Source organism: Lithobates pipiens, unplaced genomic scaffold (assembly GCF_037356315.1).
Source record: "Lithobates pipiens isolate NorthernLeopardFrog02 unplaced genomic scaffold, aLitPip1_a1.2 Scaffold_30, whole genome shotgun sequence".
In the NCBI taxonomy this organism is placed as follows: domain Eukaryota; kingdom Metazoa; phylum Chordata; class Amphibia; order Anura; family Ranidae; genus Lithobates; species Lithobates pipiens.
In genome coordinates this window covers 43,167,882-43,182,405 of record NW_027507791.1, presented here as the reverse complement: position 1 = coordinate 43,182,405, position 14,524 = coordinate 43,167,882, and the positions used below count along the sequence as shown (strand labels likewise).

The following is a 14,524-nucleotide window of genomic DNA, read 5'->3' as shown; positions in this document are numbered from 1 at the left end:
GGCCACTAGATGGCGCTGTCGATCATAGGAATCAATCTATTACGGATGCTACAGGGAAAATTCGCTCAGCCTGCATGAATGTTTGTGACATTCGTCCAACGAATGTTTTAAAAATAGAGTCCTAAGTAGTTGTAATGATATGTAGTTTTTTTAAAGTTGCGTTCATTTTTTTCTTCTGTCTTTAAGGGGTTCAGCAAAAAAAAAGTCCACAACGCTTTGTCTATACAGGTTTATTGAAGGTTGATTTGATCTAAAGCTTGGTCTGGGGCCCCGGGGCCCTCCCTGCAGTCAATTCTGTAACACCTCCAGTCCATCGTCACAGCAATGAATGACTTATGATTGTATGGCTGTTTCTATAATCTGATCGATCGAAACACAATTGAATTAATTGACAAAGTAGCTCAGCACTGCCGATCAATGCAAAACGATCAATAATGACCCACCCTACTGGATCGACTCTGAATGTCTGAATCGATTATAAAGGAAGTTATGGCTAATCAACTGCAGATTCGAAAAACTCAAAAAACTTGATGCGTGCATGGCTACCATAATAGAGGACTTCCTCTTGCTTCAGAGAGGTTTCCTCTTACTTCCTGTTGTGTCACTGACACAGGAAGTAAAGGTGGTTTTCCTCAGTGGGGACACGGCAATAAGAAAAAACAACGGAACACCGCTACAACCTCTACTACGGCTCTAAATCCCATTGCTCCCGGAGGTCTCTGGAACCTCACTAGTAGTGTACAATACTACAAAGAAAAGTCGTCACAATCTCAGTATAAATCAGCATTGCGGTTGTCCTTTATTGAACACAGTGGCATTCCCACGCGTTTCAGCTGCTAAGCCCATCGTCAACGGCCAAAACACGTTGCAATTTTTATATTTAAAAAAATTCCACCGCATTTCGGCTGTTTAGGCCTTTTCATGACTAAGGCCAGCCTAAATGGATGAAACCTGTTGGAATTTTTATATAAAACATTCCATTGCGTTTTGGCTATTCCGGCCTCAATCACGGCGAAGGTCAACCTGAGCGGCCAAAACACATTGGTATTTTTAGATTAAAATTTCCAAAGCAATTCTGTATTCAGGCCTTAATCATAGCTAAAGCCAACCTAAGCCGCTGTTTAGGCCTTTTCATGACTAAGGCCAGCCTAAATGGACGAAACCTGTTGGAATTTTTATATAAAACATTCCATTGCGTTTTGGCTATTCCGGCCTCAATCACGGCTAAGGTCAACCTGAGCAGCCGAAACATGTTGGTATTTTTATATAAAAATGTCCAATGCACCTCATTGCTAAGGCCAACATGAATGGCTGAAACACGTTGGTATTTTTATTTTAAATAATGCCAACACTTTTTGGCAGTTTAGGCCTTAATCACGGCTAAGGCCAGCCTGAGCGGACGAAACACGTTGGTATTTTTATATTAAAATTTCCAAAGCAATTCAGTATTCAGGCCTTAGTCATAGCTAAAGCCAACCTGAGCGGCCGAAACACGTTTGTATTTTTATATAAAAATTTCCAATGCATTTCAGCCATTCAAGCCTTAATCATTGCTTAGGCCAACCTAAGCGGCCGAAACACGTTGGTATTTTTATATAAAAATGTCCAAACGTATTTCGGCCATTCGGGCCTAATCATAACTGCTGCCAAAACTATTTATAAAACTATAAAAAATGCCAACATGTTTGGGCAGTTTAGGCCTTAGACCCCTTTCACTCTGCAGCGCCGGTCGTTTTTGCGGTGCTGTACTTCTCTGCCTGCATTGCATAGAGAAGTACATAGAGCCAGTGATGACATCACTGGGTATATAATAGGGTATGCAATGAAAATGGAAAAGTTTTATTTAAAAATGTCATAAGTGAATTGATGATGGGGGGGAGGGGCGGAGCTAGGGAAGGCAAAATATAAGCAGATCACTCACTACATGCCTAGTGGGTTGGTGTCAGGAGGAGGAGCAGTGGTGTCACCCTAGGACAGGACTACAAACACCCCCTTCTCTCCTATTCTTCATAACAGGGGGGAGGAGGGTTCTGTATTCCACAGAGATAGCTGGGAACAGTGCTAACTGATAACAGTACAGCTCACAAGATTTCTGGCAGGATCAACAGATATATAGATTTATTTTTTCCCACCATTACAGCATTAAACAGACTTGTGGTTTTCTTTTGGTGAATGTCTGATATTTCTAGAGCTCCACCTTCTGGATATTCTCCACCTAGCAGCTATTTAAAGCTCTACCTAGTGGCTGTTCTCCCTCTAGAGGCTATTATGCGCTCCACCTAGTGGCTGTTCTCCATCTAGTGGCTATTTAGAGCTCCACCTACTGGCTATTCTCCACTTAGTAGCTATTTAGAGCTCCACCTAGTGGCTGTTCTCCCTCTAGCGGCTATTTAGAGCTCTACCTAACTTCTGGTCTCCATCAAGTGGATTTTTTAGAGTGCCACCTAGTGGCCGTTCTTCACCTAGTGTCTATTTAGAGCTCCACCTACTGCCAACTCTCCACCTAGAAGCCATTTAGAGCTCCACCTAGTGGCTGTTCTCCCTCTAGCAGCTATTTAGAGCGCCACCTAGTGGCTGTTCTCCCTCTAGCAGCTATTTAGAGCGCCACTTAGTGGCTGTTCTCCCTCTAGCAGCTATTTAGAGCGCCACCTAGTGGCTGTTCTCCCTCTAGCGGCTATTTAGAGCTCCACCTAGTGGCTGTTCTCCATCTAGCAGCTCTTTAGAGCTCCACCTAGCTTCTGGTCTCCATCTAGTGGATTTCTTAGAGCTCCACCTTGTGGCTGTTTTTCACCTAGCAGCTATTTACAGCTCCGCGCACTGGTTATTCTCCACCTAGCGGCTATTTAGAGCGCCACCTAGCGGTAGTCTTATTCTGCCCCGAAGAATAAGCTTGAATTGAATGAAAACTGGTCATATACAATTTCCCCAAAACATTGGAAGACTTACTACTGCTGACAGCTTCCAGCATTTTAATGGGCTCCTTAGTTAGGCGCTGAACTACCAGCCATGCAGTATATGTCCTACATAAGGCTTGAAAGTTAAAGGAGAAGTTTAGTAAAAGAAGTGCAAAGCAGTGCTGGAACAAGGTCCTTTAGCACTTAAGGTAAAAAAAATTATAAAAAAAAAAAAAAAGTGCGCCCCTTCCCCCATGAGCTATGCCAGCAGCACAGGTTACAGTTCCTGCCCTACTGCTGCCTCCTTCCTGCTAAAGTGGCCTCATCTGCCTACCCCTCAGGCCCAGCCCTGGCATGGGGGTCAGTCGCCTTACAGCCATTGTAGGTGGTAGTAAAACCCCCACAATGATCACAAACCTTGCTTCCTGCAGGTAGCAGTATAACCCAACAATGATTGATCCTAAACTTTGCGGGGCTCTACTGCCACCTACAGGAAGCAAAGTTTGGGTTATTCGGCCACATACAGGATTAAAACTTGCTTCCTGTAGGTGGTAGTATAACCCTACAATGTTCCGTTATAAGCCTTGGTACCTGTAGATGGTAGTATAATCCTACAATGTTCAATTATAAGCCTTGCTACCTGTAGGTGGCAGTATAACCCTATAATGTTCAATTACAAGCCTTGCTTTCTGTAGGTGGCAGTATAACCCCACAATGATTGAGCCTAAACTTTGGGGGGGGGGGCTATACAGCCACCTACAGGAAGCAAAGTTTGGATTATACGGCCACATACAGGATTAAACCTTGCTTCCTGTAGGTGGCAGTATAACCCTATAATGTTCAATTACAGGCCTTGCTTCCTGTAGGTGGCAGTATAACCCTATAATGTTCAATTACAAACCTTGCTTCCTGTAGGTGGCAGTATAACCCTATAATGTTCAATTACAAACCTTGCTTCCTGTAGGTGGCAGTATAACCCTATAATGTTCAATTACAAACCTTGCTTCCTGTAGGTGGCAGTATAACCCTATAATGTTCAGTTACAAGCCTTGCTTCCTGTAGGTGGCAGTATAATCCTACAATGATTAACCACGTGTCTTTCTTCCTGTAGGTGGCAGTATAACCCATCACAAAACTTGTTACATTCACAAAAAATTTAAAATAAACTTAATAAAAAGGAAAACAATGGTGGGGTTCCTGGAAGGCTGTAAAAAGCCGGGAGGCACTGGATTTTTCACAATTCCATGGGGGGGGGGGTTCAGTGCATCACTACATTACAACAGGTACACTTTAAAATCCTATAGAAAAATGTCTGTCCGATATAAAAAAAAAAAAAAACATTAAAAATAGGAAACGATAAAAAGAGGAAACGAAGGTCATAACTTAAAGATTTCATCCTCGTGATCTCGGAGGGTGGAGGTGCGGGTAGTCACTGTTAAGGGGACCGGTCCGAGTAATGAGCGTTGCTGAGTCTGTGGGGAGCCCTCCCGAGACCTGCCAAGACCGGGACTTTGGTAGCCGCCCCCGCCGGGCGCTGCTTCTTCCTCGGCAGCCCTGAGGAACAAAAAAACAAACAAACCACAAAATCACTCAAATCTCATGAAATATGTGACATCAAACGCCCATCAATCTGCTATCTGCAGCTTTCAATGCAATAATCCCTGGTGATCCTGCCATTCAGGAGGATGGGGAGCTCTGTGGAGATATTTTAGCCATCTTGCTCGGATGGATAAGCAATAAGTATCGGAAGCGCTGTAGCTGTTGACCTTTTTTTTCCTGGAGAAAACGCTGCTCCGAGCTCCCTGCAGTGCCGGAGACACGTGTGGCATTTGGTTATGAGGTCCCTACTGAAGGGCAGATCAGCCGCACAGAATTCTAATCCTCCTCTTCCCCTAAAGAGGTCACATGACCATCCGCTCCCCTGCAGACTTGTAACCACCGGAGCGAGCCCACAGCAGCGTTTTCTCCAGGAAAAGAGAGAAAACTCATTCCTTTTAAAGCCGTCTTTTATCTCTCCCAGCAAGATGGGCTTTAGAAAGAAATATGGAGCCTTCCAGCTTCCCATTCTGTATTAGCTGATAACCGCGCTTTGGCTTAGTGGTTAGCATTGCAGCCTTGTAGTACTGGGGTTCTAGGTTCAAATCCCAGCCAGAATACTACCTACATGGAGTTTGCATGCTCTCCCTTTGCTTATTAGGGGCTTAGTGGTTAGCACTGGGGTCCTAGGTTTAAGACCCAACTATCTACTTGGTGTTTGCATGATCTCCCTGAGGCTTCGTTGTTAGCCATGCAGCACTGTGGGCCTAGATTCAAATCCCAGCCATGATGCTACCTAAAGGAGTTTGCATGGTGGTTAGAACTGGGGACCCAGACAGGATATTAACTACATGGAGTTTACCTGTTGTTTTACCTGTTTTACCTGTGCTTGCTGGTGGCCTAGAGGTTAGCACTCCTGCCCTGCAGCACTGTGGCCATAGGTTCAAATCCCAGCCAGGATGCTATTTACATGGAGTTTGCTTAGTGTTTAGCACTGGGGGTCCCAGGTTTAAGACCCAGACAGGATGTTATCTACATGGAGCTTGAATGTTTTCCCTGTGGCTTAGCGGTTAGCACTGCTGCCTTGCAGCACTGTGGTCTTAGGTTCAAATCCCAGCCAGGATGCTATTTACATGGAGTTTGCTTTAGTGGTTTGCACTGGGGAGTTTGGAGTGTGCATATTTTCCCTGTGTTTGCTAGTGTCTTAGTGGTTAGCACTGCTGCCTTGCAGCACTGTGGTCCCAGGTTCAAATCCCAGCCAGGATGTCACCTACACAGAGTTTGCATGTCCTTCATGTGCTTGCTGGTGGGTGAGTACTGTTGACTTGCAGCACTGTGGTCCCGGGTTCAAATCCCAGCCAGGATGCCACCTACATGAAGTTTGCATGTGCTTGCTGGTGCGTTAGCATATGGAGTTTCATATTTTCCCTGTGCTTGCTAGTAGCTTAGTGGTTAGCACTGCTGACTTGCAGCACTGTGGTTCCAGGTTCAAATCCCAGCCAGGATGCCATCTACATGGAGTTTTCATGCTCTCCCTGTGGCCTAGAGGTTAGCTGACTTGCAGCACTGTGGTTCCAGGTTCAAATCCCAGCCAAGATACCATCTACATGGAGTTTGCATGTGCTTGCTGGTGCGTTAGCATATGGAGTTTCATATTTTCCCTGTGCTTGCTAGTAGCTTAGTGGTTAGCACTGCTGACTTGCAGCACTGTGGTTCCAGGTTCAAATCCCAGCCAGGATGCCATCTACATGGAGTTTTCATGCTCTCCCTGTGGCCTAGAGGTTAGCTGACTTGCAGCACTGTGGTTCCAGGTTCAAATCCCAGCCAAGATACCATCTACATGGAGTTTGCATGCTCTCCATGTGGCCTAGAGGTTAGTACTGCTGACTTGCAGCACTGTGGTTCCAGGTTCAAATCCCAGCCAGGATGTCATCTACATGGAGTTTGCATGCTCTCCCTGTGGCCTAGAGGTTAGCTGACTTGCAGCACTGTGGTTCTAGGTTGAAATCCCAACCAGGATGTTATTTAACACGGAGTTTGCCTGCTTTTGCTAGTAGCTTAGTGGTTAGCACTGCTGACCTGCAGCACTGTGGTCCCAGGTTCAAATCCCAGCCAGAAAGCCACCCACATGGAGTTTGCATGTCCTTGCTGGTGGGTTAGCACTGCTAACTTGCCAGGATGCCATCTACATTTGGTTCCAGGTTCAAATCCCAGCCAGGGTGCTATCTACATGGAGTTTGTTTTATGGTTAGCACTGGGGTCCCATGTTTAAGAACCAACCAGGATGCTATCTACATGGTGCTTGCATGAACTCCCAGTGCCTGTTAGTGGTTAACACTGGGGTCCCAGGTTTAACACCCAACCAAGATGTCATCTACATGGGGTTTGCATGTTTTTCCCTGTTTTTCCCTGTTTTTCCCTGTTTTTCCCTGTTTTTCCCTGTTTTTCCCTGTTTTTCCCTGGGCTTGCTAGTGGCTTAGTGATTAGCACTGCTGCCTTGCAGCACCGTGGTTCCAGGTTCAAATCCCAGCCAGGATACTACCTACATGGAGTTTGCATGCTCTCCCTTTGCTTATTAGGGGCTTAGTGGTTAGCACTGGGGTCCTAGGTTTAAGACCCAGCTATCTACTTGGTGTTTGCATGATCTCCCTGAGGCTTCGTTGTTAGCCATGCAGCACTGTGGTCCTAGATTCAAATCCCAGCCATGATGCTACCTAAAGGAGTTTGCATGGTTGTTGGAACTGGGGACCCAGGCAGGATATTAACTACATGGAGTTTACCTGTTTTACCTGTTTTACCTGTTTTACCTGTGCTTGCTGGTGGCCTAGAGGTTAGCATTCCTGCCCTGCAGCACTGTGGCCATAGGTTCAAATCCCAGCCAGGATGCTATTTACATGGAGTTTGCTTAGTGTTTAGCACTGGGGGTCCCAGGTTTAAGACCCAGACAGGATGTTATCTACATGGAGCTTGAATGTTTTCCCTGTGGCTTAGCGGTTAGCACTGCTGCCTTGCAGCACTGTGGTCCTAGGTTCAAATCCCAGCCAGGATGCTATTTACATGGAGTTTGCTTTAGTGGTTTGCACTGGGGAGTTTGGAGTGTGCATATTTTCCCCGTGTTTGCTAGTGTCTTAGTGGTCCCAGGTTCAAATCCCAGCCAGGATGTCACCTACATAGAATTTGCATGTCCTTCATGTGCTTGCTGGTGGGTGAGTACTGTTGCCTTGCAGCACTGTGGTCCCGGGTTCAAATCCCAGCCAGGATGTCACCTACATGAAGTTTGCATGTGCTTGCTGGTGGGTTAGCACATGGAGTTTCATATTTTCCCTGCGCTTGCTAGTAGCTTAGTGGTTAGCAACTGCTGACTTGCAGCACTGTGGTTCCAGGTTCAAATCCCAGCCAGGATACCATCTACAAGGAGTTTGCATGCTCTCCCTGTGGCCTAGAGGTTAGCTGACTTGCAGCACTGTGGTTCTAGGTTGAAATCCCAACCAGGATGCTATTTTACATGGAGTTTTTCCTGATTTTTCCTGATTTTGCCAGTGCCTGCTAGTGGCTTAGTGGTTAGCACTGCTGACTTGCAGCACCGTGGTCCCAGGTTCAAATCCCAGCCAAAAAGCCACCCACATGGAGTTTGTATGTCCTTGCTGTGCTTGCTGGTGGGTTAGCACTGCTAACTTGCCAGGATGCCATCTACATGTGGTTCCAGGTTCAAATCCCAGCCAGGGTGCTATCTACATGGAGTTTGTTTTATGGTTAGCACTGGGGTCCCATGTTTAAGAACCAACCAGGATTCTATCTACATGGTGCTTGCATGATCTCCCAGTGCCTGTTAGTTGCTTAGTGGTTAACACTGGGGTCCCAGGTTTAACACCCAACCAAGATGTCATCTACATGGGGTTTGCATGTTTTCCCTGGGCTTGCTAGTGGCTTAGTGATTAGCACTGCTGCCTTGCAGCACCCTGTTTCCAGGTTCAAATCCCAGCCAGGATGCCATTTACATGGAGTTTCATATTTTCCCTGTGTTTGCTAGTGGCTAACACTGCTGCCTTGCAGTACTGTGGTCCAAGGTTCAAATCCCAGCTAGGATGGCATCTACATGGAGTTTGTAGGTTTTCCCTGGGCTTGCTAGTGGCTTAGCGGTTAGCACTGGGTCCCAGGTTTAAGACCCAGCCAGGATGCCATCGACATGGCGCTTGCATGCTCTCCCTGTGGCCTAGAGGTTAGCACTGCTGACTTGCAGCACTGTGGTTCCAGGTTCAAATCCCAGCCTGGATGCCATCTGCATGGAGTTTGCATGCTCTCCCTGTGGACTAGAGGTTAGCACTGTGGTTCCAGGTTCAAATCCCAGCCAGGATGCTATTTAACATGGAGTTTGGCTGCTTTTTCTAGTAGCTTAGTGATTAGCACTGCTGACTTGCAGCACTGTGGTTCCAGGTTCAAATCCCAGCCAGGATGCCATCTGCATGGAGTTTGCATGCTCTCCCTGTGGACTAGAGGTTAGCACTGTGGTTCCAGGTTCAAATCCCAGCCAGGATGCTATTTAACATGGAGTTTGGCTGCTTTTTCTAGTAGCTTAGTGATTAGCACTGCTGACTTGCAGCACTGTGGTTCCAGGTTCTAATCCCAGCCAGGATGCCTCTGCTTGCTAATGTTAACACTCAAATTTCCTCCCATATGCCAAAGCCATGCTGGTAGATAACTGGGGCCTGTTTAGGGTAAGCGAGGCAGCCCCACCTTTGACAATCCTCACCCCCCTTTTTTTTTTTTTCCCTCAAGGCCCAAAAGAAAACAAGAAAGGTCCCCTGCAGTCAGAGCCAATAAGAGAAGAAAATAAGGGACTGTGCAGTCTAAGCTGGATACAAAACACAGGCTGCCATCTAGCGGTTATCACTGGTAATGCGTGTTGCTGTTTTTCAGCCTATTCTTGGCTGAGAAGTGACAGTTGTGGACACAAATGGAGGGAGATTTGGCTGCACACCGGGTTCTGAGGTCTCTTTATTTCTCTCTCTCTCTCTCTCTCTCTCTGCCTGCCGTATTTCCAGCTGCCCGGCATCTGGATGTCACGCATTGAATCGCACATCACGGATTCCGCGGTGCGGTGAGGCGGAGATGACAGCTACACGGCTATTAAAGAAGCTGTTAGCGGCTCGGCTTATGAAAGCCGCCTGTACACCCGACTTCCTTCCTCCTGATCCATCACAGATAACAGGAGGAATTCATCACTGAGAGAACAACAAAGTGCAGCTCAATCTATACTGGGGACTGGATGCTGGTGGAGGGAAGAAGAGGACCTAGGTGATGGGAGGCATGACAAAATGTCACTACACACCGCCTGGGGGGGGGGGTTTAAGGGGGGTGCACAGTGTGCAAATGATGACTCGCTAGCTGCTCAATGGTGAGGACGGGTTACTGAGACATGTAGGCATTATATTGAAAGGGGAGTTGCAGAGCCAGCCAGGATAAGTTCCTTTAGCACCCAAGGATGAAAAAAGTGAACCCCCCTTCATAAGCTGTGGATTCATTCAGGCAGTTCCTGCCCTTTTTCGTGCTCCTCCTCCTACTGGAGAGAAGGTGGTTGTCCCTTTGCTATCCCTTGGTCGGGCCAAGGGGTGAAGCTGCAGAGCGGAGATAAGTTCCTTTAGCACCCAAGTCTGAAAGAGCACATCCACCTCCGTAAGCTGTGAACTAATTCAACAGTATAGGTTCCAGGCCCTGCCTTGTTTGTGCTCCCCCTCCTACTAAAGTGAAGGTGGCGGCTCCTTTGCTTCAGTTGGTCAAGCCGAGATAAGTTCCTTTAGCGCCCAAGGGTGAAAAAGTGCAACCTCATCCTCCAAAAGCTGTGAACTAATTCAACAGTATAGTTTGCAGGTCCTGCCCTTTTTGTGCCCCCCCTCCTACTGAAGTGAAGGCAGCTGCCCCTTTGCCATCTCTTGGCTGGGTCAAGGGGTGGGAGCTGCAGTGCTGGGATGAATTCCCTTAGCAACCAAGGGTGAAAAAAAAAAAAGTGTACCCACCTTCATAAGCTGTAATAGGATTCAATAGCCTAGGTTGCAGGTTCAGTGCTTTTTTGTGCCCCCCTACCTCCCTTCTTCTGAAGTGAAGGAGGCTGTCCCCTTTGCTATCTCTTGGCCAGACCAAGGGGTGGAGCTGCAATGCTAGAATGAGTTCCTTTAACACCCAAGGGTGAAAAAGTGCACCTCCCCCTTAATAAGCTGTAAATTAATTCAACAGTATAGGTTACAGGCTCTGCCCTTTTTGTGCTTCCCCTGCTATTGAAGTGAAGGTGGCTGCCCCTTTGCTATCCCTCGGCCCGGGCCAAAGGGGTGGGAGCTGCAGAGTCGGGATAAGTTCCTTTATCACCCAAAGATGAAAAGGTGCAATCCCCACTCCATAAGCTGTGAATCAATTCAACAGCCTAGGTTGCAGGCCCTGCCTTTTTTGTGCCCCTCCTTTCTGAAGTGAAAGAGGCTACCCCTTTGCTATCCCTTGACTCTGGCATGGGGGCTGCAGTGTCGGGATCTGTTCTTTTAGCACCCAAGGGTGAAAAGTGCACCCTCCTCCATAAGCTGTGAACCAATTCAACAGTATAGGTTCCAGGCCCTGCCTTGTTTGTGCCCCCCCTCCTACTAAAGTGAAGTTGGCTGCTCCTTTGCCATCAGCTGGTCAAGCCAAGATAAGTCCCTTTAGCACCCAAGGGTGAAAAGTGAACCCTCCTCCATAAGCTGTGAACCAATTCAACAGTATAGGTTCCAGGCCCTGCCTTGTTTGTGCTCCCCCTCCTACTAAAGTGAAGGTGGCTGCTCCTTTGCCATCAGCTGGTCAAGCCAAGATAAGTCCCTTTAGCACCCAAGGGTGAAAAAGTGCAACCTCATCCTCCAAAAGCTGTGAACTAATTCAACAGTATAGGTTGCAGGTCCTGCCCTTTTTTGTGCTCCCCTTCCTACTGAAGTGAAGGCAGCAAGCCCTTTGCTATCCTATGGCCGGGCCAGTGGGATCTGCAATGCTGGGATAAGTTCCCTTAGCACCCAAGGGTGAAAAAGTGTACCCACCTCCATAAGCTATGAAGTGATTTAACAGCCTAGGCTGCAGGTCCTGCCCTTTTCAGTGCTCCCCCCTCCTACTATAGTGAAGGCGGTTGCCCCTTTGTTACTCCTTGGCCCAGCCAAGTGGTGGGGGCTGTAGTGATGGGATAAGTTCCTTTAGCACCCAAGGGTGAAAAAGTGCACCCAACTCCATAAGCTGTGATTGTTGCCTGGATCTTTTAATATTTGCATAGCTCCTCCCGCTCACCAAGACAGAGGGCTCTGGAGAGGAGTACTGAGGCAGGGGGCTGTGATGTTTTCAGGAAGCTGTGTATAGGCCCCTCCCACCAGCCATGATCTGTCTGCATTGCATAGAGAAGCACAGGGACCCATATTGTCATATAAGCCCGGACTCACACGCTCTCCCCCTCCCGGATCTTCTTCACGGCGGCCCTCTTGGACACCCGGATCCTGGTGTCCAGTTTGCTCATGAAGTCACTGGCTGACACCTCGTCCCTGCGCTCGGCATGGGAGGCGCTGCGGTGAGGCCGGCTCTTCTCCTCCTTCTCCGGCCCCTGGCAGCTCTCTTCCTCTGCGTCCTCCTTGATGCCGGCCCCATTGGACAGCTCCGGCTGCTCAGTCAGGATGGGGATACTGAGGTGCTTCTTCAGGAAGATGGAGTCGTTGGTGTAGAGGCGATTGGCTCGCTTGATCTGCTCCATCTGTAGGGGGGAGGGGGGATGGGCGGAGATTAGTGCCTGCCGCAAAATATGATTCACTGCAAATAGACAAAGCTTTGTTTTTAGCTCTGGGGTCCCCAATATGAGGGTCCCCTGTACTTCCTGTATCAGATACAACACAGGAAGTGAAGGGAAATCTGCTCTTAGCTGTCACAGGAACTGGGAAATTTCCCTTCACTTCCTGTTCTGGTGACAACTGTAGAGATTGTATTGCAGGGGAAGTGTGGAAAAGTGTGGGGGGGGGGTATAGATGGGGGCAAAAGAATTGGAAGAAAGGGGCAAAGTGGGCAGGTGGGCATAGATGGAGGCAGCAGAGATTTCCCCCGTATCTCAGTATAGTGACCCCCCCTACACTCACAGTGACCCCTTATCTCAGTATAGTGACCCCATATCTAAGTATAGTGACCCCCGATCTCAGTATAGTGACCCCCGATCTCACCGTGACCCCGTATCTCAGTATAGTGACCCCCGCACTCATCATGACCCCATATCTCAGTATAGTGACCCCCGCTCTCACCGTGACCCCGTATCTCAGTATAGTGACCCCCGCACTCATCATGACCCCGAATGTCAGTATAGTGACCGTATATAATTATATTGATCCCATATCTAAGTATAGTGACCCCCGATCTCAGTATAGTGACCCCCGCACTCAGTGACCCCGTAGCTCAGTACAGTGACCCCTGCATTTACCGTAACCCCGTATCTCAGTATAGTGACCCCCGCTCTCACCGTGACCCCGTATCTCAGTATAGTGACCCCCACACTCATCATGACCCTGTATCTCAGTATAGTGACCCCCACACTCATCATGACCCTGTATCTCAGTATAGTGACCCCCACACTCACCGTGACCCCGTATGTCAGTATAGTGACCGTATATAATTATATTGACCCCATATCTCAGTATAGTGACCCCCACACTCACTGGGACCCTGTATCTCAGTATAGGGACCCCCGCACTCACCGTGACCCCATATCTTAGTATAGTGACCCCTGCACTCACCGTGACCCCGTATCTCAGTATAGTGACCCCCGCACTCACCGTGACCCCGTATCTCAGTATAGTGACCCCCGCACTCACCGTGACCCCGTATCTCAGTATAGTGACCCCGCATGTCAGTATAGTGACCCTATATATGATTATAGTGACCCCATATCTCAGTATAGTGACCCACACACTCACTGGGACCCTGTATCTCAGTACAGTAACCCCCACACTCACTGTGACCCCGTATCTCAGTACAGTGACCCCCACACTCACTGTGACCCCCTTATCTCAATACAGTGACCCCGTATCTCAGTACAGTGACTCCCACACGCACCGTGACCCCGTATCTCAGTATAGTGACCCCGTATCTCAGTATAGTGATCCCCACACTCACCGTGCCCCCGTATCTCAGTATAGTGACCCCCACACTCACTGGGACCCTGTATCTTAGTATAGTGACCCCCACACTCTCTGTGACCCCGTATCTCAGTATAGTGACCCCGTATCTTAGTACAGTGACCCCGTATCTCAGTATAGTGACCCCGTATCTCAGTATAGTGACCCTATATCTCAGTATAGTGACCCCCACACTCACTGGGACCCTGTATCTTAGTATAGTGACCCCCACACTCTCTGTGACCCCGTATCTCAGTATAGTGACCCCGTATCTTAGTACAGTGACCCCCGCACTCACCGTGACCCCGTATCCCAGTATAGTGACCCCGTATCTCAGTACAGTGACCCCGTATCTCAGTATAGTGACCCCGTATCTCAGTATAGTGACCCCATATCTCAGTACAGTGACCCCGTATCCCAGTATAGTGACCCCCGCACTCACCGTGACCCCGTATCTCAGTATCGTGACCCCGTATCCTAGTATAGTGACCCCCGCACTCACCGTGACCCCGTATCCCAGTATAGTGACCCCCACACTCACCGTGACCCCGTATCTCAGCGCCAGGCCCTGTAGGGTGTCCCCCGGCTCCACCAGGTGCTCCACCCTCCGGACTCGGGCCGGGGAGTACTGGGATTGGACCAGACTTCCATAGGAACGGGTCCTGGTACCTTGGAGGAGCCCAGAGCCCCCCGGGGAGGAGGAGGAGGAAGACATGGCTGACAGATCTCCCCTCACATGATTTCTTCTTCTTCTAATTATTATTATTGAATTCCCCTGACAGGAGGAGGGGGAGGGGACACCACAGGGTCACATGACCTCCCCCCCCCACTGTGCGGCTCCCCTCCGCCTTAGAACTGCTGCCCGCAGCTGGCCAGAGGTGACAGGGCCGGGCGGGGCATGCCGGGAGATGTAGTCCGGAGAAGGGGAGGGGCCACAGGAAGACG

General features: G+C 48.7%; 1 protein-coding gene across 2 annotated transcripts; it reads right to left on the bottom strand.

The window, feature by feature from the left end:
- Positions 1-215: 215 nt before the first annotated feature.
- LYSMD1 (LysM domain containing 1) lies at positions 216-14,504 on the bottom strand. Of its 2 annotated transcripts, XR_013264824.1 has the most exons (4): positions 14,121-14,504; positions 11,870-12,174; positions 3,698-4,448; positions 216-3,575 (listed from the first exon to the last, which is right to left on the bottom strand). XR_013264824.1 is itself a non-coding variant. In XM_077464104.1 (3 exons), exons 1-3 carry the CDS (start codon positions 14,292-14,294, stop codon positions 4,271-4,273), a joined length of 657 nt encoding a protein of 218 aa, XP_077320230.1. In that variant the 5' UTR covers positions 14,295-14,504; the 3' UTR covers positions 216-4,270. The 2 variants fall into 2 exon arrangements, 1 of the variants encoding a protein (XP_077320230.1); XM_077464104.1 differs by having other exon boundaries at positions 216-4,448.
- Between the last annotated feature and the right edge of the window lie 20 nt (positions 14,505-14,524).

Bases quoted from the DNA above. Each gene is read 5' to 3' on its own strand.
- LYSMD1 (XM_077464104.1), bottom strand. From the start codon at position 14,294: ATGTCTTCCTCCTCCTCCTCCCCGGGGGGCTCTGGGCTCCTCCAAGGT. The intron at 12,175-14,120 runs GTGAGTGTGGGG...TCCCCCCTACAG, and splicing joins CGCTGAGATACGGGGTCACG to ATGGAGCAGATCAAGCGAGC. The intron at 4,449-11,869 runs GTGAGTCCGGGC...TTTGTTCCTCAG, and splicing joins ATCCGGGAGGGGGAGAGCGT to GGCTGCCGAGGAAGAAGCAG.